Below are 27,497 nucleotides of genomic sequence, written 5' to 3'. Positions count from 1 at the left end.
TTGTCCGGACTCTGAGGCAGGTGCTGCTCTACTTGCCTTGAAATACTTGTCCAGGACTTCACTGTAGTTACTGCCCTTGGAGAACCACCCATCTGGGATAATCTCAGCTTCCAGCCACTGGATCACCCGGCGACGAAGCTCGTCCCTGTCCGACTGGTAGCAGACAACTGGAATGGGACACAGTGCAGCAGAAGGAAAAACAAGAGTGAGAAAAATCAAGCTGGCAGGGAGATCACAGCGAGAGGACTGGAAATAAAAGCCAGCCAGCCTGCCCTGATGGCGGCTCGCAGCCCCTCGGTCTGGTCCTTGCAGTTACATCACTGCCAGATCCTAGCAGATGTGTCATGTGCTGTACAGCGGATGGGCTGTTGGTGACACCATGTGGCAAGACCGGAAAACAACATTCCTGCCAAAGCTCTTGCTTCCCATTCCTCAAGCTTGTTGAAGAACAACCCGGAGCTGACTCATCTTGGTGTGAAGAGTCCCAGACTGAGGGAAGAAGGTAACTGACAATGTCCCCAGGCTTCCTGACACTGCGTAAAATTGTCATTCAGCTGTCAGCCCTAAAATACCAAAACCTCTATCCTCTGCAAGGCTGAAGACTAGACTGAGGAAGCCTTTCTACCACTCTGTCTTCAAGACTTGAATTTTAGGGCCTACTATCTCAGGAAATATTGTTTCTTCAAAGCTCTGATTTGGCAATGAGCACATCAAGTTGGGCCTGTTCACTCGCAGTGCTCGCCAGTGTCACAGGTTCCTCCAGGGCGGTCATCACTTTGTGTGCTAGTACACACTGTGCATTTAGGAACAAAACTGAAAGCCTAGCTGTGAATTGTCACACCTGCCCAGTGGTCAGCAAAGCCAGAAAAGGAATCAGAGCGCATTCACGTCACTTACACATGCGGAGGATCTTCTGAATCCAGTGACTACCACCACAACCAGATGGAGACATGAAAAAAACCCAGCTCTGTAGGGATTCTGCAGGTTTAATTTTGTACTTCTTTAAAACAGCTTTGGGGAGGTGGCTGTGCTCTTTCTCTTTAGTTAGTAGGAGGCTTTGCCCTCATCTGTCATATACAGCTCCAGTACTTAGAGGTCATGAATGGCAAAAGGCTCTCCTGATGACAGTGTGTACATGTGCATGTGTTAAATGTAAATGGCAATAAATAAGGGGGAGAAACCAAGCACAGGAAATCAAAGAGACTTATAATTTAGGTGATCATAGAATCATTTAGGTTAGAAGGGACCCTTAAGTTCATCTTGTTGGCTGATGGTAGAGGCAGTTCAGCTGTACTTCTGACTCTCTGCTCCTGCACTCATTGGTTCATCAGTTCTAAAGCAAAGTTTCCTTTTAAAAGAGTGCTCTTGGAGTTGGGAACAGCTCCACATTATGGTCATAAATCCCCAGTGAAGGAGGTGAAAGAGTGCTCCATCCCTCAGGCGGGGTGATGAGCACAGTTTGAGTCCCTGGGGGCAAACTGGGTTTCATTGCACTCTGTCTATGCTGAGTCCCTGAGACATCCCAGCACAGTGAAAAGCCCAGGAGATGTATGAGCTCTGAAAGGTTACCCAAGAGTGAAGAGGTTGGCCATCACATTTCAGCTGATTTATCAACTCAGACTCTTCTACAGCCCATGCAGGATATGACTTTTACACAGAGCTCTGCCCTCCCCCAGCACATCCTCCTGCCCACCTCCCAGAACATACAAATTCATACAGAGGCCTCAGCCAAACAGGAGGCAGCTTCTTACCTGGACTTGCAGCTGGGTTCTCAGATTTCTTCTCTGTTAATGGAAAGACAGAAGAGGACATTTTTAATGTAGTGTGAAGCAATACAAATCTCTTCCCACCACGGGTAGAAGCAGAGGAACCTGTGAGCCTTTGGATATATGAAGGCCACATTCATGATTGAGGGGCTGGAATCCCCTGTACCCTGAGGAGATACTGGGGACAATTTAGACTGAAGAACTGAAGGCTCAGGGACAATCTCATCAATGTTTATAAATCTGATGGAAGGAAATGAGGAAGACTGCACTAGACTTTTATCCATGGTACCCAGTGACAGGGCAAGAGACAGTGGGCACACATTTAAAAACATGAAACTCTGTCTGAACACAAGAAAACCATGCAGCTGGGGGGGTGTGGGGGTGGAGTTAAACAGCCCCACTGATGAGGCAAAATCCTTGCTCCTAAAGTTAGTGAGGTTCCTTATGAACATGGATGACAGTATTGGTTTTAGGAGTTTATCCTCAGAGCATGACTTTTCCTCAGCAGTTAAACTGAGACACTTACTTGGCTGAATCCAAAAGCTTAGAGTGAGGCAGCAGGAGCAAAAGGTTGCCCTGCTCTCCTGCGTGCCACACTCCCAGAAGCTTAGGGAGACAATAGCTCCAAGGTCCCCCCACAGTCAAAGTGTCAGGGTTTTGAGTGCACTAATGAGGGCCTTAATGACCCTGCTGGCCTCACCTCGAGCCTCCATCCATACTCTTAACTGTGCACCATCAGGCTCCATTTCATATCTGATGCCTCAACTCCTAATCCTTGCCTGTGATTATTATGTTGAAGCCATGCCTATCTCCAGCTCTGTTGCAACCACTCTCTTCCACAGGCTGTTGATCCAGGCCCTGACCTGGGGACTGTGTTCCCACCTTGATCTCAGCACTGCTACACACTGCATCTCAATGAGCTCATCTGGCTGTTGCCTGATTCGGATTACCAGAATCACCAGCCCTGACTTCACAACTTGATTTCAGGCCTACTTTATCACCACCAGCTTGCCTGGTCATCTGGACTCTCGCTTGAATCTGGCTACTGTTCAGAGGCTTGCCTTGTTTACCCCACTCAGCAACTGTGGGGCAAGGCCTTGGCTGGTGAGGCCTCTGCCTTGCCTTGTTATCATGCTTCCCTTCCAGCTCTTTGTCCCTGAGAGTGTAGGCAGCCCTCCTTGCCAGGGTTACCTTTGCAGTGGCCATCATAATCCACCTGGATCTTGGAGCCGGTGAGGCAGGCATCGCGGTGCAGCTCGCAGTGGTTCAGGTATGTCTTGCCATTGCTCCCACACACAGGCCTCTTGTGAGGTTTGCATTTCTGGGGAGAGGCAGAGAACACAGCATTTCACCTGCCTCCTCGGGACAGCCAGAGGGAGGCAGGTGAGTCCAACCATCAGCCCAGCTCAAGAGAAGTCCTTGGCATAGTCCCCTCGGCCCTGCGTTTGGAACAGGCTAATTCACCCATCATTACCCCAGAAAAACCCACACAGGGATGTCTATGGGTGTGAGTTCAAAGGCCTCACTTCTTCCCAGTTTCCAGCACCACCAGCATGACAGGAGTCTTTCTGAAAGCGGATCCCTGCAGAGAAATTAGTGCTCAGCATAAATATGGAGCATACTACAACTGCTGTCTGCAACCGCTGCTCCATGTGCCATGGCCATGCCTGCCCAGAGGTGTTTCTGTGCCTCTGGTCTATGCTCTTGTGCTTGTTTGGCTCCATTGCATCTCTCTGTGGACTCTGCTCCACCCTTCTGCAACCAAATGGCAGAATAAGCCATCAGCCACAAACGAACAGCACAGCATGCAGCAAAGAGGGAGTGCACCAGTGCCGCTGTTCAGGCTATGAGCTTCTTTCTTCTGTCCCTTTTGGTCTGGCCAAGCCTACCAAGAGTGACAGACTCTCTTCCTACTAACAGGGCATTGCACTCTCCAGTGCCCAGGCTGGTGATGCCAGAGCTGCAAGCTCTGAGGGAAGGGGGAACAAAGAGCCATATGGCCATTCCCAGGAGCCAGGCAGAAATGTATTGAAGGCATGGGGTAGAGCAGAGTAGGGAGAGACTGTGTCTCTGCAGCTGGGAAAGACTCTTCTAATCATCTCTGACTCCCTGCTGGATAAAGCTGTTCATCCTTACAGCACTCTACCACAATTATTTCCATCTTACAAAAGCTGATTTTTAGTAGGGTGCTTGTAACCTCCTCAAACAAGACGCCGGTGTGGGCAGGCTGTCTTGGAGCTCACAGACCACTCCCTAGAGTGCCCTTAAAGCCAGCTGCATATCCATACCCCACTGGGCTTTGCCAACAAAAGACCTCCAGTCAAGTCTCCTGTGCTTGTAAAGACCCTGGGCAGTCCTGCAAGCAGCACAGCTGCGAGTCCCAGGCCGTATCTACCCTACAGGGCTCTTCCCCCACACAACACTGGGAACAGTCCTGCTGTTTGAAGAGCCACTCTGAATTTGCAGCTGCTTCAGAACAGCCACAGCCTTATTCCATCACAGGATCCTTCCAGTGACAGAAACCCATTGGGGGTGATGGTGGTGACACCAGTCCCAGACACAGAACCTGGGCTGCTCCTGTACCTCAATGCAGAGGCAGGTTGGCTCTCCCTTCTCCGTCACGGCACACTCACGCCCAGCTCCACAGAAAACATTGGCACAGATCTTAGATTTGCTCCTTGGCTCTTCCTGCAAAACACAAAGTCAGATACACAAAATACATCATTGCCCAGAAGAGTAACAACACATTAAAAAAAACCAAAAAAAGCCACAATTAACTGGTATCAGGACAACAGGTACCATGGTGTTAAGGTGGGGATGACAGAAGAAGACAGACATGCCTTCAATAGATGGACAGCTCAGACAATAAGAAGGAGCAGACACAAGAACAAGGGCTACAGTCCCAAGAATACAGAGTTTCCTTCAGGTCATTCCTGGAAAATCACCTGGGAGAACTGAAGCAAACATGACCAAGAGGAAGTCTAGCAAGGATGGCAAGAATAATTTGCTCATGTCAAGGACTGCTGTCTTTAAAATTTCTTTTCATGAAGGGTAGGGAGCAGAAATGTCTTTGCTTGAGACACTTAGGAAGAAGGTGAACATATCCCTAGAGAAAGGTACAATACAAACAGGCAGAAGAAATTGCCATCAGGCACCAGATAATGTCCTTGTCACAAAAAAGTCACAAAACTACATGACCCATTATCTTGCTTCCACTGGTCAAGATTAAACACTTCAAAGGAAGAACATTGTCATGGATGAGATAATTATCTGGTAATCCTCCCATAATGAAAATTCCTTCCTGGTTCCTGACAGCCTGCAGTTGACTTATGCCCTGGAGCACAATTTATATGCTTTACAGTTTTCTCCTAGCCAAAGTCATCACAAGTACTGTTGTTCACATAACTGTCAAATACTTCCTTTTTTTTTTCTTGGAGTCCCACAGCATTCCTAAACTGGTGACATCTAGCATAGAGTATTTCCATAGTTTAATCATATTTTTGATACAACTACCACATATTTTATCCATTTAATGCCTTTTTAATAGACTTTTAAAAGATAAGGTAGTTCCAGGGGTTCAGACTTTGAAGAACCTGGCTTGATTCCCTGCTTTGTCATTAATTTCCTTTGTGACTCTCATTTCAACTAATATTTCTCACCTGTATGTTGAATATCTGGTTTATGCTGGCCAACTGGCTTCTGCAAAGTTTTGCATCAGAAAGAGGATTGAGGAATGAAAAATGATCAGTGAGATAAGTCAATCACATCTGCTGTGTTTCTTCCATCTAATACAAAAATGGTTTTTCACCTTCTCATTTGAGTATTATTCTTGTACTCTGCTGATTTCTGGCATCTTTGTACCTCCATCACATTATTTTTGAAAATAGGTGATGAAAAAGGAACAGACTTTGTCAGAAGAGCGAGCATTATTGACAAATGCTGAACACATTTTTTCCTCCTGTTTCTTCTTTATCCCAATTTTTTGTTTGTTTTGCCTTTAAACCACAATTTCACAGAGAGCTGCTGTCTTTACTGAACAAAGAGAGCCAGAGAAAGAGCCAAATCATTTTCTAAATAACCTTGCCCTGGTCTTCAGAATAGTTTGTTTGCTGGCCTACTGCACAATTCATCAAACCTGAGAAGGTCTTTTCAAAGCACTGCAGGAATCCCTCCAGGTTCACATAGTGACAAACATCTTTCATACTCTCTGCAGGTGTTCTTATTTTGCTGCTTATTCTGTCAAATACAGTATTTGGACATGCCAGTCTTAGCTGAGGAATGTATCCATGTCCCTGGCCTGTTCTCCCCAGGAAGACAGCGTTCTCCCTCTGCCTTTTCATCTCCTTTCACGTACTGTTTCTGAGCTACATCCACCTCTCTCCAGTCACCTTCCAGTGGAGGGCTGGGGTAAATGAACTGGGTACTTCTGGGGTGGGATGGAACAATGGGAGTACTTCATTGCACAAAGCAACCTCCTGCAACTCAGGGCGGGGAAGGAAGAATAGCTCATTTTGCAAAATGCACAAATAAAAACCCGAATTGTCCAAGGCCGAAGTCTGGGCACTCACACACCTAAAATGCACTGTAGGTACCAAAGTGCTGATCCCTTTAAAAGGTTTTTAACAACTTTTCAATCCCTTCAAGCAGTCAAAGACAGAAGAAAACAGCTGGTCATGGCTTTGGATGGTCACCCAGCAAGGTCTGTAATCCAGGTGCCTGGCAATAGATGGCAGTACTCTGCCACTCCCACGGACAGGCAGGACTGCCAGCAGCCACCTCCCATCCATGCCCACCAATGCCAAACCTGGCTTTTGGCTCCTGGCTGGGACTCAAGGCACTGCTACAATGCAGCTGCCTCAACAAGCATCCGCAGTGCCCAAGCTCAGGTTACAGGGCTCCTCTCCCCATGGAGCTCCCTTGGAAGCCTGGTCTCCAATGTGGCCATCCACAGCTCCCTCCCTGGTAGTGCTAAAGCCCAGGAACCATCCCACAGCTCTTCCACTGGAGCCTGGGCTGGGGATGCTGGCAGGGTGACACCACCAGAACAGCTTCTGAAGACACCCTGCCACCTGCCAGGCTAGAAGGCCACAATACTATGATTTTTCTTATTAATCAAAGCAATACAATTTCCTGGTTGCTTCTTCTTATTGCCTCAAGTTGCCCTAAGCTGGCAGGGGGTTGGAGCTGATTGCCACATTCCAGCATAGCTTTCTCCACCTCAACATTCAGCCAGAAGAAGAAAGGAAGCAAGGAAGCAAACTCTGCCTGCCTACCCTCTCACTCTGGCACAGGGTTTCTGAGACTCAGCTGTGGCATACCTCAGGGTAGGAGCTCCTTCTATCAGCTCTTGGCAGCCTTCCCAGCAAATGTGGGAGTCTCCTGTGCACAACTGAGAGTGTAACAGGGCCAGTGGTGGGTGACTGGATGAGTACAGTGGGGGTCTGCGAATGAGGCTTTCTAATCTCCCGATTCTCTGGTGAGCTCCCAGAAGCTACCAGCCAAACTGGTTTCTTGTGAAACTCTGATCTTACCTTGGACCTTGTCATGTTTGCTTTTTATAAAGCTTCACCTGCTGGAGTCATGTGAGTAAGGATGGCAGCTGCCATTTTAATATTAAATAGCTCAACCTTGTACCTGCCTTGTAAAAGCCTGAAAATATGAACTGCATATTTTTAAATTTTAAATTAAAAAAAAAAAGACTCCACAGTATTTCAACATCACTGCCCTTAAATTAACTAATATCAGGATTTGGGGTCTGGAATCACAGCTTTTACACTGCTTTGTCCCTGAGAGCTGCCACTGCCTTTTCTGTCACCCTGTGCTTGGGAAGTGTTCCCGTTCCGGTCCACAGCGCGCTCAGGCAGGCGGAAGGGAAAGGGCAGGGAGTCGTTAGTAATTGCTGCACGGTGGCATTTCCACTGCAAGCCTTGGCAAGGCAGTGCCTCTCTTCTGCCTCCAGTGAGGTGCCCAAGCTCTCTGTCTGGGCAATGCTTTTATGTACTCCTCTGCTGCCCAGCGAGCAAGTGGGAAGGTGTAAAAGCAGTGAGGATGAGGCCAGGTCAGGAGTGCCTGTGCCTTTGGAATGTCTGCCACAGCACAGGGGCACTCTGACTCTTCACCCTGCAGGGGCACGACCTTCCCAGACATCTTCTCTGGCAAAGACCATGGAGAAAGCTGTTCCCAGCTCAGGGCAGCTGGGCAGTGTCATGTATGCATAGCCCAGTTTGTCTACTGAACGGGGATGAGAATGCACAATGCTTTTGGAGGGCTGGGAAGTGTAACCCCGTGGATGAAGGTTCTTGCATGTTAACAGGTAAACATTAAGCAGAAGACCTGAGCTGACAGTGCAGAGAGTCACATGCAATGCCTCTGCCTCAGCTGTTGCCTCCTGAGAAGCAAGGAGGAAAAAGACATTTCCAAGGCACCCGCAGGCGAGAGAGCCAGAGGCAACGCCAGTGGTGAAGGATCACCATGGCAACCAGCAATGCAGGGCCTCAAGGTGGAGAGCTAAAATTAGGAAATTAGGCAGTGGAAAGGGCTGTTTCTCATCTCTGGCAGCATCCGGTGCTGGGAAGCTGGACCCCCAACCCAGAGTAAGCCTAGATGTCCGGAGCATTTCCGAGTCCCTGCCTGCGCCCGGATGTGCAGGACCGAGTGTGACTCGACACACCAGTGCAGGGCCACGTGCAGGTGTGCACAGGATCCCAAGGTCCTGCGAGAGGCTGTGCCTGCTCTGCACTGGTGGGACTGCATGGCAACAATGCGGTGTCTGCAGTGAGATATGAGCAATTGTACATGACAGAAAAGAGGCATTGCGGCTCCTTGCTTTTGCAAGGGAACTACTGCCTGCGGCAGCTCTCCCTTGGCTGCCTCCACCCTGGCCCCTGTTGAGCCATGACTATCTCGTGTCCCTTTCCCAACCAGCCTGTGAAAGTTGAAACCATGAATTCCACAGTTCAGTGACAAAACACCTCTGTAAGGAAGAAAAAGCTTCCACCTGCAGAGAAGAGCTGTACATGCAGCTCCATGTCCACAGTGCCCCACTGCCCAAAGAGAGCAGCAGGGATCACTGCCATTACACACATTGTGGGAAACAAGCAGAAAGATTGCCCTGCTACTAGGTGGGGAGTTCATGTGCTTCACAACAACCCCTCATACTGCCTTGTTTTCTGCATATCTTTCCAGACAAAATCTCCTCTTTGAGGCCTCAAAAGTCTTTTTCTCAGCAGCCCATTCTGCATTGGAGAAATACTACCTACTGTCTTGCTCCTATTCATACAAGTAACAACCTTTTCTGCTATCAGCAGTGAGAGCAAGTCTTTTCTTCATTTGGCATCACTTTCTGGAAATCCATAAAATTACTTGACCCTCACATAATGCTCTGTGCTGTCTGCTGTAAAATCAAGGCTTTGTGGTTTTGCCTTGCGTGATGTACAAGGAAATCAAAGTGGTCTAAAGCTGGAGCACTGAAAGCTCCTATGGGAGGCAATCCCATGTATTATACAAACTTGAGTATTACACAGATAAGGCAAAACTAAAGGGCACCAAAATGATGTCTGAGACTGCAAGACATGCACTGATTCTCATGCCTCAGGAAAGGCAGCAGCAAAAGCTGGGTACAAGTTTTTAGATATAATCAGTACAATTCACAATAGACTCCCCTCCATGCAGTCAAAGAGAAATAACCTGTGCGGCTACGTATTTCTGCCAGTCCTCCCTACATCTTCCCATCCACATCCCTTTCGCAGGTTCTCTGCCACAACTAACATGGGAGTAGGGATGTAAGGGATCTCTGAACATGCCAAGGTACCACCTAGAAACTGCATAGCCTGCACAATTTCTAAACCAACTCAATATACAGCCATGAAATTTAGTGCCTCCTTGTCTAGCTGTTGTCTTGGTAATGTTTGCTTCTGAATGCAGAAAGATTTGGAAACACAAGGCAGTAGGTCAACAATTCAGAAAGCTGAGATAAGCTATGTGTCCTGACTCTCAAACCTCCCTCCTCTCCAGGAGCAGGGAGGGAGAAGCACTACACTGTGCTGCAACATTCAAAAAGAGAGGCCTGGGCAGCAGAGCAGCTCAGGGGGGAGTCAGGAAAATTTAGCAACTCCTCTGCAGTGATGGCACTGAGAAAGCATTTGGCTCTTGCATTTCATCCCATTGAAATGGGTGATTCTCCAGGCAGAACAGCTCTTTCGGCAGCAGTGTCCTCCTGCAGAGCTCCAGGGAGAGCAGATCCCATGTTCACTGGAGGGTACGAAGGGGCAGCCAGCTTGTCACCTCTGGTCATTTGTGCAGCTGGCTCTGGCAGCACGTTTGTCCCGCTGTTCTGGTTTGCAACTAACAAGCAAAGCACTCATTCCTCCCTGCAAACCTGACCCAATTCTTGTGACAGCTCCCTGGATCCACTAACACTCTGGTGTGATGGCATGGAAATTTGGCAGCAGCACAAACTGAACAGATTAGAGTGAAACAAGCAGGCACCCTTGACATTGAGTTTGCCATAAATAGGTGAGGTGACCATTAGTTTTCCTTCCTTTGGGCTACTGCCTCAGGTTGGAAGAAAATCCACACAAATTATCTTAAATTCTTACTTGGAAGGCCTGAGTTTCATTTAGCAAAAATAAGATGGAGAGAAGCCCAGCAAGTGGGGATTTAATCATGTGATTCTCAGTTCAGCTCTCCAATAAAACCAGACATCATCAGGACAATACCAGGACATCATCACTATTGGGATGGTACAGTAGGCTGTGGAATAATACATACTTTACTCTGGAAGGACACCTGCTGCCAGAGGTTGCTGTACACACTGGTGCAGGGTCATCTCTTGCACACTCCTTTTTGGTCTGGTGTTATCTGGGCTCAAAGTGGCACCCACTGGAGCTCCTCCCACCCCTGCTGCAGGGGTTCCCCACCATGGAACTCCTGAGGGAGTTTCTAGAGGGCACATGGTACATGTCCTGCTGCTCACACCAGCAAAGGTGTTGCTGGGCAGCTGGAAAGGCTCAAAAACAGGCTATCCCCAAGCTAGTTAGTTAAAAAAGAAGAGATGTTTGTCAGACAAAGTCTGGACCAGGGCTGGATTCCCCAAGTGACCGTGACCAGCTGCATTTGACAATGCTCCCAATGCTAACAATACCCTGTTTGAAGGGTGTCGGTATGGGGGTCTGTGCTGGATGCAGAGGGGTCCAGTGCCATTTAAACTGCAGGACTCCTCTCCTCCCCCAAATCCTAAAGCCATCCTACAAGTGGCAGAACTAATGAAGGCCAGTTTCCCAGAGCTCTCTGCATGGCCTGTCTGTCAGCTAGTTACAGGGCAGCTCATGGACCCCCTCCTCAGGGGAGTCCTCGCAGGCCCCTCTCATTAAGGCGCTCATCCAGAGTCACAGAACCGCTGGATCCCATTAGCTCGGAGGCCTCCACCGCTTATCAGCCGTGCCGGAAACAGGCCCAGAGAGTCAAGACTCGCTGGGGGCCAGAGACAGGCAGGCAGACACAGACAGCCTGCTGACACAGCTCTGCTTCCTCAGGGAATCAGACAGTAATTCCTGTGCAGAGCCCTACAAAACACTTCTCTGGCTCAGCCTCTCCTCTTGACAGACTCAGCGTCACTGCTGCTTGCAGCCCTGAGGACAGATCCTCACACCAGCCCCCTGCCATGAATCTGGGCCCCCTGCGGTCTCCCTGCCTCTGACCCTTGTGCTTCCCCTGCAGCCTTTTCTTTGTGCTGGAGGACAGACCCCATCTCACTTCTGCCCTCTCAGAGCTCCCATCACTAGGGCACTTCAGCCAGTGTCAATCAAGGGCTGTGAACAGGGATGTGGACATCCCTGGATGAGGAGCTACTGCACTCCCTGTGGGATGCCTGCAACAGAGGAGCATGTGCCCAAATCCACACACCTAGACATCAGCCAACCTCTCTTTCCAATAGTTTGCCCGTATCTCTCTCTATTCTCAACTACATCTAGGACTGGCTCTCTTAAAACATCACACCAAATGCAACCCCTTAAAGGCTTTTGAATGCTTGTGAGATGAATATTTAATGGCAGCTGACTTTCGCTAATGGGAAACAAGCCCGACCATACGTCTCTGCACATGCTGGGAATCAGGGCGTGTTCCCAGAAAATCTGGATGCAGAGAAAAGAAGGCAATAGAGGAAAGGAACTGCAACTCCCAGAGGTCAGAGGAGGTTCCCTCTCTGCAAACCCATACCTCACCCATTAGTGCGAGACCCTCCCTGACTTGCTGGCTGCTCAGTCCACGATCCATGGATCAGATGTGTCCATCATATGAGCATTGAGCAAGAGAGTGGCTGAGGCTCTGACTGACCTCTGTGATAAAGGGGGCCCATCAGGTCAGTGACCTCTGTGTGAGGCCATGGAAAAACAACGTGGCTTGTAAAAACCTGCTTGTAGGAATTCATCCATGACTCTGTCAGGGAAATGAAGATGTCTGATGCTTGTACTGCTACTAAAAAAGACTGCCTGGGTGGCATTGCCTTGCAGACATTGGCAGGATGGATACAGAGCTCTGCATCCCCACTGACACCTGTGGAGATATGGCCTGGACCGCTGGCAGGGACAGCAGCCCTCACATGCCAGCCATGGCTTTCTCATGTCCCACAGTGAGCAGGAAGAAGTTGGTGCCTGCACAGATAGGGAGGCAAGAATTGGGAAGAAGGAGGGTTTTCTCCCCACAACCTAATCAAGAGCAGAAAGGCATCTGCCAAACAGCTGATGTCTCATGCAGTGTGATGCTGCTAGAACAGTTACGGAGCCAGGCACACCTCTCAGGGACTCCACTGCGCAAGGATTCTGTTTTCCCTTTTAAGCTGGAAGGAATGTCTGTGCTCTGGCCCCCACAACCTCATATTTTCCACCACAAGTCAATGACCGGTGAGGCCCCATTAGGGGAACAATGACATGAGAGTCTGGGCAAGAGGAAATCTCTCCTGCAAACAAGTCTGGAAAATGGCTGCTAGAAGGAAAGGAGCTTGCATCTGGCAGCACTCTCACTCCTGCAGCCTCACTCGGCTGCTCAGGCAAAAACACTCCTTATACTCGCAGCTTCCAAAGTATCATGGCCCAAAGCTGCACTGTCTCTCAGCACTACTCCCTCCATCCGTCCCTACAGCACCTCTGGAATAAGGAGCTTGATTCTCTTCTGCTGCATCATGTGGTGAAATTGCCAGTTCTTCCACAACCACTTTCTCGCTAGTGCTGGTTCCCAGCAAGGCATGGAGGCAGGAGTGCAGAGACTGACTGATTTGTGCATACCAAACCAGCTGAAGAGGCTTCAGCTGTAAGCAGGGCAGAATCAGTCCCACAGGAGGAGAGGACATGATGCTCTGCTGCACCGTGGTTCTTAGAAGGAGGAATCAAGTTAATCACTTCGTACTTGGATAGAAAAATAACCCTCACGCACAGGGAAGCATCTTGGTGCACACGAAAGGTCCTAACTGAAGTTAGTCCACAGGACCTTAGGGATGAGATTGGTATCATCCTCTCGTGTGACAAGACTGGAAAAGAAAGGCCCAAGGGACAAGACTTGTTCAAGAATGACCAGAAGACAGCAGCTCAGCTCCCTCTGCTCTCTGGTCTGAAGCCAGGACCACTTCACTGTGTGATACACAAGTCATACTCCTCATTGGGCCGTCATTCTTCTTCCCAGATCATGAGCTCCAAGGAATCAAAATTCTCCATCCTATTTCGTTTAAAACAAAAATAAGAACAAGACCAGCATTGACTCCTGAATTCCAACAGGAGGGTGATGTTCTGTATGGAGGTGGCACAAGAGACAAGTCCCAGCACTTGAGAGTGGTCAGAGGAAGGCCTTGACAACAGGAGGATGAAGGAGGAGGATGAGGAGTTCACCTTCAGGGCCTCCACACCAGAGAAGAGCTGTGCACCACATACTATTGCTAGCAACTAAACATAGGTGCCATCACGTCTCTCTCTAAGCACACCCAGGCTTAACTGTAAAAGGGAGGTTTCTCTGTCAGATGGCATTTCCCCAAAGGTGTGTGCTCCCTCCTTCATCTGCCCCATTCTGAGGTGCACTCACACAGCTGCCTGCCCCACACCCATTTTCCACACCACAACTGTCTGAGGCAGTTTGTGCAATATACAACCTCAAATGTTCTCTTTTCAGCCCCTAAATCTGTGTTGACCCACAGCTCTTTCTGTATCATGGCAGTCCCTCTTTTTTCATCCTTCATTCCCCTCATTTCCCACACTCTGAAGTCCTGCAGATTTTACTGGTCCTGCCAGTAAGTTTTGTTGCCTCTTTTTTCTGACCAGGGATGATTTATTTCTGAATGGAATCCAAATCTGGCACATTTTTCTGCCATCACCTGGCTCCAACAGAGAGAAGGAAAGAGTGAGCTAAGCAGTGGGAGGCAAGTTAGAATTTACAACCCTATGGCATATCCCCACCCCTTCCAGTAACTGGATACACAGGAGGAATGTAGATTGCAGGAAATGCTGAGGTTTACCAGCAGCCTCCAGCTTCTTGTGCAAGAGTCCTCAGTGGTTTTGTTCCCCTCACTGGGATGGGAATCCAACTGCAATGGATTTGATGATCCCTCTTCCCAGCTCTGTCCCTTAGTCCTTTACTCACCTCCCACCACAGCATACTGAAAAAAAATCAATGGAAATCACTATGTGGTATGGGGGAAACACTGAGTCAGCCTCAGTGTGGGAGAGTGAGACCAGAGCTGGACATAAGCCAGTTCTGCACTTCCCATTTTCTAGCCGTGCTGAAGGATTTGCTCAGCTCCTTGTTAATGCAGAGCAGCTACAGTTCTGCTCCACCCAATGGCTCTGCTGGAGGCGGCTCTGGAAGAGTGAATCCCCAGAGGACAGTGCTCTGTCACAGATATTTCTCTCCTTTGAAGCTTCTTTACTTCATGCAGTCATGAAATACCCTTTACATAGTGAGAACCGTGAGGAAGGCTCAGAAAACCCATCAGTATTAGACATCATTTTGTGTAGACAACTTTCCTTGGTCTGTGGTATTGAGGGAGCATTCATGCCCTTCCTGAAATCATATAGCTGGGAATGGTTATCAGACTAATAGGAACACCTGAAAATACAAGTGAAGCAAGGCAAATCTACAAGAGAGGAAAGGTTTGAGTAGGCTGCAGAAGTAACTTGGAGTCTGCTCATCAGTGGTACCTCTGCCAAAAAGGCACGGCTGCATCCAAGGTTAAACTGTGTCCCTGTAGCCAGAGGGAGCTGAAGGCAAGTCTGCCAAAGCTCTATCATACTGCAAAAATGCAAACTAGGATTTCAGGAGATGACCTGAATTGACAGGTGTGTGCATCTACTGATTAGTATTGGAAAGAGGAGTGAAAGAACTCTGCTGTAAAAACTAAGTGAAAATCCTTGCTGCAGCTGGAACATTGGGAAGGCTGCAGAGGTACACAGGGAGGGACACGCATGTGTTCACTGCTCTCAGAAACATCACATCAGCTTCACGCAAATCCCATTAAACTGCGGGGGCAGGCACCCCACAGCCCCTCACTGAGATCAGGGAGTGGCAATGTTGGGCCATGTTGGGACCCAGCTCAAGGGGAACTGTGACCCAAGCTATGATCAGCACATTCTTTTCAACTCCTGCTGTCCCTATTATCCTTCAGTCAAAGGATAAAGCCTCCAGTCAAGTCACCAGCACCAGAAACCATCCCCGTGCAGTGCTAACAGCATTTTATGCCTATCCTCAAGAGACTTCCTTCTGTGGCAGGGAAAGCTCTGTAGGTCTCTCTGACTTGCACTTAATGACTGACCTCTTCACCGAGACAGCCAAGAGGAAGCTCTGATAAGGCAAGAAGGCCATGAGAAAACTGGCAGCATCGCTATGAAATAGGCTATAAAATACAGTCACTATGGAAACTGCCACAGTTGAAAGGACAGAAAAAAACTTCTAAAGTCCAAGGGTTTCCCCTCAGAAACAGCCTTCCCATGGATGCCCCAAGGATGGGAGTCTCTCCAGGCTATCAGCACCACAGCCAACAGTGGCCCCTTTGCCCCAGCTTCTGCTGGACCTGAAGTCACACGAGAAGATTGGTCAAACACGGAGGCCTTTTCTTAGGCAAGCTGCTTGTGATTACACTGGTGTGTCCTCGTGAGTCCCCTGCCCCATTTCTGATTTAACACAGCCTAAACAGAAGGGGAACAAGAGATAACTATGTTGTGTGGACTGGCAGTGAGGAAGTTGGATGGTATTTCCCCCAACACCCACTGACCTGTCAGCTTATGATGTGTACTTGGAAGATATCCCTGTCACAACCACAATCCCCCTCCAAGCAGTGGAGGAGTATATAAAATGGAGGGAGAAATGCAGCAAATAACCTCTGCTGTGCTTATTAGAAATGGCACAGTCCGTACCCAGACATGTAATCTTGGGGAACCAGACTCAGTCACCACCACTTCTGCCAGAGCAGAGCTTCCCTTATGTGCTTCCCTTATGTGCCTGTGGCTGACAGCACAGACTCGCCAGCATTTGCAGCCCAAAGGCAATACTGTGATTAAGAAACAAGAGAAGTGACCATTGATTTCCTATAACTCCTAAGTAAGGCTGGGTAACATTTTTCAGACAGAGACCTAATTCACTAGAAAATGCAATTTGAGGCAGACCAAAACTATTTGGAAATTTGTGCCTAGTTCATGGAACAGCTTTGATTCCAAAATGATTTCTAAGATGAAGTGAACTATTTTCTCTTTCTTATTTTAAAATATATTTCATGAGGTTACATATGTAAGCTTAAAGGTCAAAAAAGCAAGATAAAAACATGTTTTGGTAAGCTTAGCAACTTTGTTTGCCCAGTTTTTTTTTTTTTCTGTTGAAAATAAAACATGAATTTTAACTGACCTAAAATGCAATTTTTGGGTTGATTCTCTGATTCAGCTAGGAAATGACAAAAACCAAAACCAGTAAGTTATTCCAATGGCTTTATTCCTATAACATTGTTATTTGGTGTCCAAAGCAACCTATTCTTCTAATTCTTTCATCTCCTTCCATCTGGCTGTTTGTGACTTTGTCTGGAAATAACGAAGAACTGTTGCAGACATCTCTCTCCCCCTCTCTCTTCAACCAGGAATTTTTTTCCTGTCTAGTTGGGAAGACTTTGGATACTGACTCCAATGGCTTGACTTTCAAAAACAAACAAACAGCAAAATCAAGCCACATCTCCATTTGGTGGTTATGAGAACCCAGAGAGATGCTGCTTCAGGGAGGGCATGCCCTCCTCTGAGGCACTCCAGCAAAGCAGTGATTTAATCAGTACTCTAAACTGTACCAGGGCTGACAACGCCATTCCTGCTCTGCTGTGGTCCCCTTCAAACACTCTGTCCTGTTTCATTGCTTCCCATCCCTCAGACCCTCGTGCCTGCCTCCTGAGACACACAATGAGAGCTGCAGCTGCCACCAGAGGAGGACAGCATCATCCTGCTGGCACCATTCAAACCCAGCTGGGCAAGCTAATGGGCATCGGGAGGTTTGCATGCAGCAGCTTAAATAGGAGGCTGATATGTGCACTACAGAGATGTGCAGCCTTGCCTGGAGAAGCAGAGTGCACCCAGGACTCGTGCAGGGACATCACGGCACTGCCTCCAGCTGGAGAGCAGGTGCCTGGGTCTTCCCAGTTCTCCCCCCTGATGGGTAATTTCAAGAGACACTGCCATCACCTCTACACACCCAGAGGTGCCTCAGCTTGCAGAGACATGAAGGACCTGAGTACATCACTGCAGTCACTTGAACACAGAGCTTTTGAACTCCACCTGTCTGCCCCCAAACCAATAAGGACAAGCAACCAGTGCCAGCCACATGCGATGAGGACAATCTGAGTGCTTGCCCATCTCACCTTTCTCCCCGTCCTGAGGACAGGGATGAGGCATCAGGGACTTGCTATGAGCTTCAGTACTGCTCTGGGCTAGAAGGAGAGGGCTCCAAGCCCTGCTAGTGACCCTGAGGCTCTCCACGCCTGCTGCAGCCTGCGTTCCTAGAAGAGAGATCACTGCTTGAATCGCCTCCAACAGCATGAACTATTCTCTAATACTTCCCGAGCCCTTCCCAGGACGTTTTGCTTTCTGCCCTGTGGCCTGGCTGGGCCACATTTCAGAGATGAAAGGCTGTGAGCGTACACAGATGCCAGCATCCTTACGCATTCCTGGCTCAAAAGCTTTCCTCGAAGCAGCTGCAGCTGCACTGCCAGGGAGGAGCAGCTGCCTCCCAGCCCACAGAGAGGGCTGCAAACCCCAGCTTGCCAGGTATGCTGCAAGATCCCAGCACAAACCCCTCTGGCTTTGGGACTGGCTGTGATCACCTCAGGCCCCCAAATAGCCCAGCAGAAACCAAGGCAGCTTTCTTGCTTTCCCTAAGAGTTACAACTGCCTTAAGGAGACATGGTGCAAAATGTAGAAGCCATGATGCTATCAGCACGCAAACTTGCTCAATAAAAACATGTGTTTGTCATCTATTTTGTCCTCATGGCTCACAGAGCAAGCACGTGAAGCACCACTGCCCACAGCTGGGAAATGTGTGCTATAGGGAGGGAACCAAAGAGCACTTGAGGTCTTGGGCAGAAAATTCAGGATTTGTGCAACACCAAAGCAGTCAGTAGGGCAGGCGCTTGGGTGGCTGCAATACAGATGTCTGCATGCATCCATCTCTCCTGCCCAGCTCTAGCACAAGCCAAACCAAACACTGAAGGGAAGCTTTTTCATAGTCTCAGCGTGCAGCTCAGCCCCATCACAATGTTACAGGGAGACTCTGCCAGCAGCCCGGCAGAATTTCAGCCCAACATTTCAGAATTTCAGCCCGCAGTCGTTCCCACTTAAATTCAGCACTGGTGCAGGAGCTCAGCCTTGACCCTCCACAACCAGCAAGAAAAGGCATTTCCCTGAACGATGGCCTCCTCTGTACCCCTCCAAATGCAGCCCTTCGCTCTGACAGGATGAAGCCACCACAGCTCAGGAGATCAGAAGAGAGCTCTCAATGATCACACCAGCCTGTGGCACCAGCTGCTGGCAGAGATACGCCCAGAGCCTGGGTGGAAGCTGCAGCCCTCTCTCTCTCACATAACCAAGATAGGGAATTATAAACACAACCCTGTCAAAAAAACAGTAACAATACAAACCCACCAAAATCTGTGGAGGAGAAACCACTAAAGCAGCTGGCTCCAGCGCCTTGGGGAGATCTTGATGCCCTCATGCTTTGTGCATGCAAACCAGAGGCACACCAACAGATGTGGGGCAGAGACATCTTAGAAAATCCATGGTATTCTCTTAGCTGGCCACTGGGCACATTCCTTTGTGCAAGGGAGTCCCTGTCACAAGAGCTGGCCTGTCCCTGTTATGAATGCTCTGAAAAGCAATGTCCTTGCAGTTGCTGTGTATCATATAGTTTATCATACAGTTTGAGGCAAGTGCTCTCCTATTTCCCTCCCTGTCATGTCTCAGAGGTGGGCTCAGTTAATTGCAGGTGTTGTCTCTGTGAGTGTATAAACTGCACCACTGCCATATGCAGACACGACAGATGATAGCCAGAGTAAAAAAGTGGCTCTTTTGTGTGTCCTCTTTACACAGGTCCTTTCTCCTAATACTTCCCCAAGATAATTATTTTTTCATACCTCACAGGCAGTGAAATGGCTCCGTTCCTACCCCACCTTACTGAAATCACAGAAAGGCAAGAAAAGGTGGCTTTGTGCCACCCAACTGATCACTAAAACAACTCATGGCTGCTGTAGGAGCTCTAGCTGGCATAGCTCTGTCCCTACATCCCAGTGCTGCTGAACCTCTGGCCCCCCTGGCACTGTCCTTTCCACCCTCAGCCTTGCCCCGGACAAGGGAACCTCCGGCAGGAACAGCAAAAGTGCCATTCCAGAGAAGAAATGTGGTGTTTTCTTCCTACCACCACTGCAGCTTGGGGTTTTGAGCAAGGATGCTCCTGGTAATAAACTCAATCACCTGGAGTCTCTCTGCTACACAACCTTTCTGCTGTCCACCCGTGGTTTAATTTCTCTTTTGAGTGCCAGACCTTCGGTTCATTAGCACTGAACTTTCTCCTGTTGCCAGCAGCTCTCATTGCTCTCTGTTGTCAAACTGTAGACTGCTTCCTGTCCTGTGCCATCCCCTCTCATGATTGATTTTAACTCCTGTAACTTTGACCTTCTGGAAACTTCAGTTCTTCAAGGTGTTTGGGCAGTCACAGTCTTTGATATCTTTCTGATGCTTTGGAGTAAGGTGAACTTCAGCTCCCCACTCCCTGCCTGTCCAGACAACTTTTCTTGCCCACTTTCCCAGCACACTGGTCCTCCTGCCCCCCAGCATTAGTCCCTGTCACCAACTCTTGCCTTCAATAGGATCACACAGTTGGGAAGTGCACAGGGCTGGGAGGCTCCTTGTGAGTCACCAAGCCCATCTCCACTTGGGTGCTCCCTTTTAGTGCAACTCCATTTACATGATACTGATTAAAGGCTGTTATTTTGGGCTGTCTCACACCCACTGAAAGCCTGGTCTCAAAACTGTCTTACAGTTATCAGCCTTCCCCTCATGTCAAGGCTGACTGTATTCATGGCTGATTCATACATATTTATTCACACTGGCATAGGAATAAATTCTATGCTTTAGCTACTCCAAGCACATGACTTCTATACTTTAACTCAAACAACATATTTCCCTCTCTGGCATTTCATTCCCTTGTCTTGCTCAGCATAAGGGAGGAAAAGAGAAAGCAAAAACAGATGTCTGACTTAATAAATAATGCTCTTTTATAAAAGTAATCTCTATTTTGATTGTTATCAACATTACTTTTAAAGAAGCATGAGACCCAAAAATCTTCTATTGCATTGAAATCTGGGGGACAGGCCAAACCAGACGTGAAAATATGCAGTTTAACACCATTTTATGGCCAGAAGAGGGCAAAGAAAGGTTACAAAACTGAATTTAATATTTTCACTAAGTGCTAATTTAGCCAGGGTTCTAATCAGGACAGAAAGCCATGATGATCAAATTCCTGTTCCTTCCAGGGAAAAAGAATCCTCTGTATAAGATGTGACATGCAAGATTAGGGATAGAGACAAAGTAGAATGGATTTACTCGTGGTTACAATAGTCTGGGAACAAACAGAACAACATGAGGCAGCTCTAGCTTTGTTTGAGAGAGGGAACAGCCACCTCCAGAACTAAATCCCCTACTGTTTTGGAGCTGATATCCATTATTGGCCATGCTGTTACCTGAATGGGCAGCTGAGAGACAAAAGACAGCATTTTCCCCACATTGTAAACCTTCTCCAATAAACCAGGGCTATGTTTCAAATGATTTGTAATTGCCTCTAAACCTGCAATTAAAAATGCCATGCTACAGGCAACAATTGCCCTGGATGCTTGGGATCTCTGCAGGTATCTAAGTGCCCATGCACCACAGATAGAAGAGATTTCAGGAACAATTCCTGGGATCCAGGGAGGAGGAGGAGGATAGAGATGCTGCCACAAACCAGCTCATATCTGTCTCTCCCGCTGTTTTCCCCTACGTTTAATTCCCACAGAAAGAAAACAATTCCTTTGTGCAGGCTTTTGCAAAATCCCTTCAGCAGGACCACAAGTTCATCCTCCTTGTTCCTCGAACAGCCCTTGTGACTGTGCTTCCCAGAAGACTGGTTAAGCACAGATGGATTCAGACACCCTTGCCAGCCCTTGCCTCCCACAGTCTGGGCAGGCATCCCGTGCTTCTCCCCAGCACGGGGGCCTGACCCCAAGGAACAGGAGACCTCCAGCAAATCCTCTGCTGCCATCTCCAACAGAAGGCAGCAGACCACACAGGCTTTGTTGTCCTCTCTTCGATGAAGAATGCTCCCTTCTGGGCAAATTTGAGGATTGTTTTGGGAATGCAGGAGGGATGCAGAGGATAGAGGAAAAGGGAGGGAGGAAAGCTGCATTGTTGTCTCTCCATTCTTGGCTGCTCTTTGGGTAAATAATGGACTTCTGTATCCAGGGCTGCTAATCAGCTCTAAATGCCCTCAAAGAAAGCAAACAACAGCACAATGGGAAAGCCCAGAAATAAATCCATTTCATTATAAATTCATTTTGTTTTCGTTCCATTTTTCTTGCTAGCAAGAAATTTAGGTTAAGCTAAGCACTTTCTTTTCCCAGCAATCTCTGCTGGCTGTTGGCTAATGCAACAGAAAATTAGGCTTTTGACAGTATAATGGCTTTGTTATGGAAAAAATGCTATTATTTCCCAAGACAAATTCTACAGCATTAAGTGTCTGAGCAATACAGCATTGTCCTTGAAGCTGTTGGTGAAGGAATTTTACATGAAGAAATAGTGAGACGAGCAGTTTTCACAGGAGATTCATCTTGCTGCACAGCTCTCCACTACTCAGAAACACAGACAAGATTTCATAGCAGGGACACAACCCATTTGTGAGATAACTGTGTTACACAGGTTTTTGCCTCTATGCTGCTTGCAGCTGTGTCACCAGAACTGGAGATTGTAACCACCTGAAGACTCCTTCAAGGCACACAATAAACCATGTCAATTCATCAGCACTGGCTCATCTCCGTGCTGGTATTCCTAACAAACTCGTTAGCAATAGCTAAGGCTGATGGTCCAGGAAGAAGAGTCAAGAACACTAAATGCAGTGAATTCATAACAGATATCACAGATATTTCAGTAATCCTCCATGTCTAGGCTAATCCCAGCAAAGCTGCTTGAAGTTCAGCTGTGGACAGGAATATCCCGAGGCAGCAGGAGAGGCCACCAAGGGCTGACAGAGCACAATCCACTCCTGAACAGCACAAAGGGAAAAAACTGAGGAACTGTATGGTTTTGGGATGGGCATGGAGCACCAAAGCTCAGAGGCTGTGCTTACCTTGGGAAATTCAAGAGAGCCAAGCGCTAGCAGGAAAATCCCAGGCATCCAAACTCAGAGAATAGGACCAATGGTGTGGCCTGCAAGTTCTCAGACATGGTTTAGGGGTTAGCACAGACCCCCAGTAACCAAGAAGTAATTCACATGCAGCATCTCTAAGTGAGAGCTAAGGCAGTCTAACAGCAGCATAGATGTTGGCCATTTGGTCTCCCTTGGCCCCACAGCTGGCAAACAATCCCATGCACGTTTAATTTAATAATGCAGATATTGCCAAAGCCATGGCAGAATCTCAGCCACAGCCTGTAAGGAGTCAAGTACCATGATGGGAAATGCAGTAAAGGCCAAGGTAAAGTCATAATTTTCCACACATCTGGTATTTGCAAGACATCCTTGTGACTGGAAAATACAAAGACATGCCAAGCTGTGTATATGAAACAGCAGCTCTGATCCCTCTCCAACTTTACTTGGGTTTGTACTTCTCAGCCTGACCTCCTCTAAAGGTCCTCTGAGGAATGGAGAGCAGCTGAGCCAGCAGATTTGCAGAACTCAAGGTGTCACCCACTGTCATGGGTCTAACAAGTAGCACCCCAATGCTTAAAAACAGCCTGACACTTTCTCTTATGAAAACATCTTTTCCTCTGCTGAGAACTTTGCCAGCACTGAACTGCTCAGGTTGAAATGTTTCCATGTCAGAAGTTTGCCTCGGGGTGACTTTTCCTTTTAAGGTGTCAACAGAAAAAGGTCAATGGTTTCTAAGAACAAGATTAAGTTGTTTTGTTCATGTTCGAGGAATTGTGAAAGTTATGCTCAGAACATAGAGCAGACTTCAGCATCTCTGAAAAGAGCCTGAATTTGGTGGGAGAGTCACCGTGGTACCTCCTGCTTGTGGGGAGACAATCACATCTGTCAAGGACTATAGCAATTTAGTGTGTTTGTGGAAATCACCGATTTACACACAGTGACCATTCTAGCACCTTTTTACTTCTGACACTTCAGTCTCTGCTGAGAACAATCCTTCCCTTTACAGCTCATGGATCCAAATTATGTTGCTCAAACACAAGCTAAACAGGAATGCCAAACGAGCTCTCTTCTGGGATTGCAGGATTTCACAGGCATCTGCTGCTTGGGGTACAGCATGGAGTGATGAAATGAAAGGCAGCGGGGCTACATCTCCCTTTCAGGTCATCTGTCATTACAGCCAGCAAGGCTGAGGCCAGAAGAAAACAGGACAAATAGTACAAGGGTGAAGAACTGAAACAGCAGATGGCTTTCATAGAAGAGACAGGCTCAGGACATGACTGAGAGCAGAGAGAAGAGGCAAGGCAGGTAGGATATGAGCATCCTCTGGAGCTAGAGTCTCCTTGGGACCTGGATTGTGTGGCAGCAGATCCCAGTGTGTGCTTTATGTTCCCTCATCAAGCAGCCACATAGTGGGGTGAAGCTCAGGGCCTGAATGAGTACAGCAGCAGCCTGAATTCACAGGTACAACAAACCCTCTGCCTGTGAAGGTGGCTGAGCTACTGCTGCTCCACTCATGAAAACTCCCTCTTAGCTACTGGGTAAGCAAGCACATCAGCAGCTCCCACCTTCGTATCTGACCTGCATCTTTTCTTATTTATATTTTCTCAAAAGAGAAGCATAGCCCTGTGCTCTAAACAGTATAGAGGCAGTGGTTGCCACGAGATCTCTAGACAGAGGATGAAAACCACCTGGATTTGATGACTTTATTTGCTTGTCTTTGGTTAAAGCAAGAAAGATGTAGTGACAGCCTACCTTCCAGAGGTTTGACAGCTGCTCAAGTAATTAAGCAGCAAATCAAGCAGCAAAAAGTCTGGTTACTAGTGATAGCACCTGAGGAAATGGCATGAAAATGTGTCAGAGAAGGTTAAGGTTAGATATTTGGAAAAGGTTCTTCACCCAAAGGGTGTTTGGGCACTGGGGCAGGCTCCCCAGGGAAGCAGTCACAGCACCAAGCCTGACAAGAGTTCAAGAAGTGTTCGGACAACGCTCTCAGACACATGGTGTGACTCTTGGGGGGTCCTGTGCAGGGCTGGTGTTTGGACCCCATGATCCTTGAGGATCCCTTCCAACTCACAGTATTCTATGATTTTAAATGCTCCGATGGGCTGAGATAGATGATGCAGCAGACAGCAAAATAAAATTATAGATGCTCTGGAGCACAGCAGAGAAAAAAATTGAGAAATAACAAACCAACTGCAGCCAGAGCTCAGTACTACAGGTCCCAGGTGTCTTCCTCCCCAGTACCACAACAGCACTCACCTACAGTAAACCACTCCTAGAAGGGCCAGGGTCCTTCTGGGCAGCCAGGTCTTGCCAACACAAGGCACCACCTTAAAGTGCCATTTGCCCTGATCACACAAACAGCAGCCACACAAGCAGCACATACCTCCCCCACAAAAAAATCAGTTTTTCACAGCAGTGGGAGCTGCAGCTCAGCAGATTTACACCTTGGAGCTCAGGAACATCGGGTAGGGGGTATTCAAGGCAAAATGAAGGTGGTAGAAAAAGATACACGTACAGGCAATGGCCCCCACAGATGTGAAGGGTACCTGCACAGCAGCAATTCCTCCCTGAGCAATGAAGGTGATTGTGCCAGACTTTGGGAAATGTCCCAGAAACCTAGAAGTTTATAGCAGCAGCAGAAGCCAAGATTTCAACACAGGCAACAGATCTGCAATTACCAAAGCCAGGTCAGTTGGCTTAGCGACAGGTTATTTCCATGGGGTTTTTTTGCTTGCTCACTTAATGGTAACACTTTTTATGCAACTCTGTTTTCCCATACAACAGCAAGAAGCCAGACACTGAATTTTTGGTAGCCTCTCTAATCAGAGGGAGTGTCCGTGATGCAACTTGCAAACACAACCCTACCCATGCTTTTGACCACTGGGACTCCCAACTGCCGCTCCTTGAATTAGAGGTGGCACCACTGATGATCTGAGCTTGGCTTTCCATCCTCATGGGAACCATATTACAGAAGATTGACATTCCCCTTTTTACCTTTTGTATCTAGCCCTGCATGCCTCCCTTTAACCTCCTCCGTCAAAGAGAAAATCATCTGATCTGCTTCAGTTCGTCTACCAGAGGCGAACCTTCCTCCACACAGCCTGACTGTTGTGGTTGGGGGGGGGCGGTGAATTCTTCCAGGGAGATGTGGGCAGTCCAATCAGTGATCAGCTTTTCTGCTGGCACCTGGGTTGGTCACTCGGAGGTTTAGACACGCCTCTGAGGACACAAAGAGTTAAAAGCAGGAGTCTGGGAGGTTCGGCCTCTTTTCAGATCCTGGTTTCAGCAGAGAGACGTGTCAGGCCTCCTTCCCCTGCCCGGCCACGAGGCTGGGTGGGGGAGGGGAAACACGTGGTCGGCTCAGGTAAGCCGGAGCCCCGGGGGGGGGGAGAAGAGAAGGGACAGGACTGGAACTGAGCTGCCCCGTCCAGGATGGAGGGGTGGAAAACTGTGGAAGTGCCTGCTGTGTGTGCTCACCCCCCTCTACCCCCAAACTCCGGGAGAAGTTGCTCAGCCACGTGGGTGTTTGCGGATCCTGGGAGTGCCTGAGCCTGCACCCTGCCGAGAAAAAACTGTTAACCCTTGCTTGGCAAAAAAAAACTTTTCTTAGACATTGATTCTCATGACTGGTGGTTTTCGGAGAGAGGGAAGCGGCCTGGGACCGAGATGATAAAACATGATTGGAAGGAATTCGATGGAAGAATGAGAGGAGTAGCCTTCTGAGCTGGAATTCTCTTGCATAATGTCAGCCATGGACTGAACTTGAGTCTCTTTTGAACATAAACTGCATTTTTGGGTGGATACAGCTGCCCCTTGCTTTTGCTACAGTGACTGGCACTTGAAGTGAGTAGCGAGCAGAGGAGAGAGGGGGAGGGTGAGGTGGCACCCTCTGCCCTCAGGGCAGACCTGCTCCTGGAACCCTGGCCCCTGGGTAAAAAGGGGAGAGCTTGGCATGCAAGTATCCTTAAAAAGCCCTGTATGCAGTTTTCAGCCTGTGGACAGCGGTGAGAGCGCTGGACATAGGAAAAAGAGAGTGTCACCTTAGCAGACTTCTCCGGGCGGTGCTATAGGTGACATGGAAACACATAAGGGGTGGACCCCTGTTTTCTGAAGAACAGTTTGTGGTGCGAGAGAGACTCCTCTCTACCCTGCTGAATTGAAGATTAGTTTTTTTGAGTGGTGATTGTTTGATCTAAAACCCAAGGGTTAGTCTGTGAAGAGTGATGGGTGGGGAAGTAGAAACTGGGAGAAGAAATGTTCTAAGAAGTTTTTATTTCTGTCTCTGTGTGTGTTTAAGAGTATTTCTGTCCCTGTTCTTATGTAATTAATAAAGTTTTGGTGGGTTTTTTTTTTGTTTTCAAGATTTAAGCCTGCTCTGCTCTGTTCCTGATCACATCCCACAGGAGTTGTTAGAGAAAAAACATATATTCATGGGTGCATTAACATCTGGCCAGTGCTAACCCATGACACTGACGTTCACAGATGCTGGAAATGCTTAGTGATACAGAAGGGAAACAAAGGCCTTCAGCCTCGCTGGAATCGCAGCCCACAGCACCAGCCTGACACTGCCTGAAAATATCCCTTCTGATCTGAAGAGCTCAGCTCCACAAAGGGAGGGCAGTGGCCATGCTCTCGTTTTGCAACAATACAGAAATGGCCGAGATCATGTTTCTCCACAAACCTTGTTTGTGGAACTATAGAGACATCAGAGAGACATGTGTGGCAGGCTGAAACTTGGTGTTTTTCATGCCTTATGTCAAAATCAAATCAAAGGCAGGGGAGCGCACTGAGTTTGGACATATTTTAAGTTAAACAAGCATAAAATATTTGGCA

The 27,497-nt window shown here is 48.1% G+C and overlaps 1 protein-coding gene across 1 annotated transcript in view; it reads right to left on the bottom strand.

Moving 5' to 3' along the window:
* The window catches only part of FSTL1 (follistatin like 1), a 53,517-nt gene that overhangs the window by 10,056 nt on the left and 15,964 nt on the right, over positions 1-27,497 (bottom strand). Inside the window, exons 3-6 of the mRNA XM_063394036.1 lie at positions 4,350-4,454; positions 2,958-3,087; positions 1,752-1,784; positions 37-167 (exon numbers count right to left, since the gene is read on the bottom strand). Coding sequence (XP_063250106.1) covers positions 37-167; positions 1,752-1,784; positions 2,958-3,087; positions 4,350-4,454 — 399 coding nt within the window. The remainder of the gene's footprint in view (positions 1-36; positions 168-1,751; positions 1,785-2,957; positions 3,088-4,349; positions 4,455-27,497) is intronic.

This window comes from Prinia subflava, chromosome 3, assembly GCF_021018805.1.
Source record: "Prinia subflava isolate CZ2003 ecotype Zambia chromosome 3, Cam_Psub_1.2, whole genome shotgun sequence".
Lineage (NCBI taxonomy): Eukaryota > Metazoa > Chordata > Aves > Passeriformes > Cisticolidae > Prinia > Prinia subflava.
Note: the sequence above shows the minus strand (reverse complement) of the source record. Positions and strands in the feature narration are given on the sequence as shown.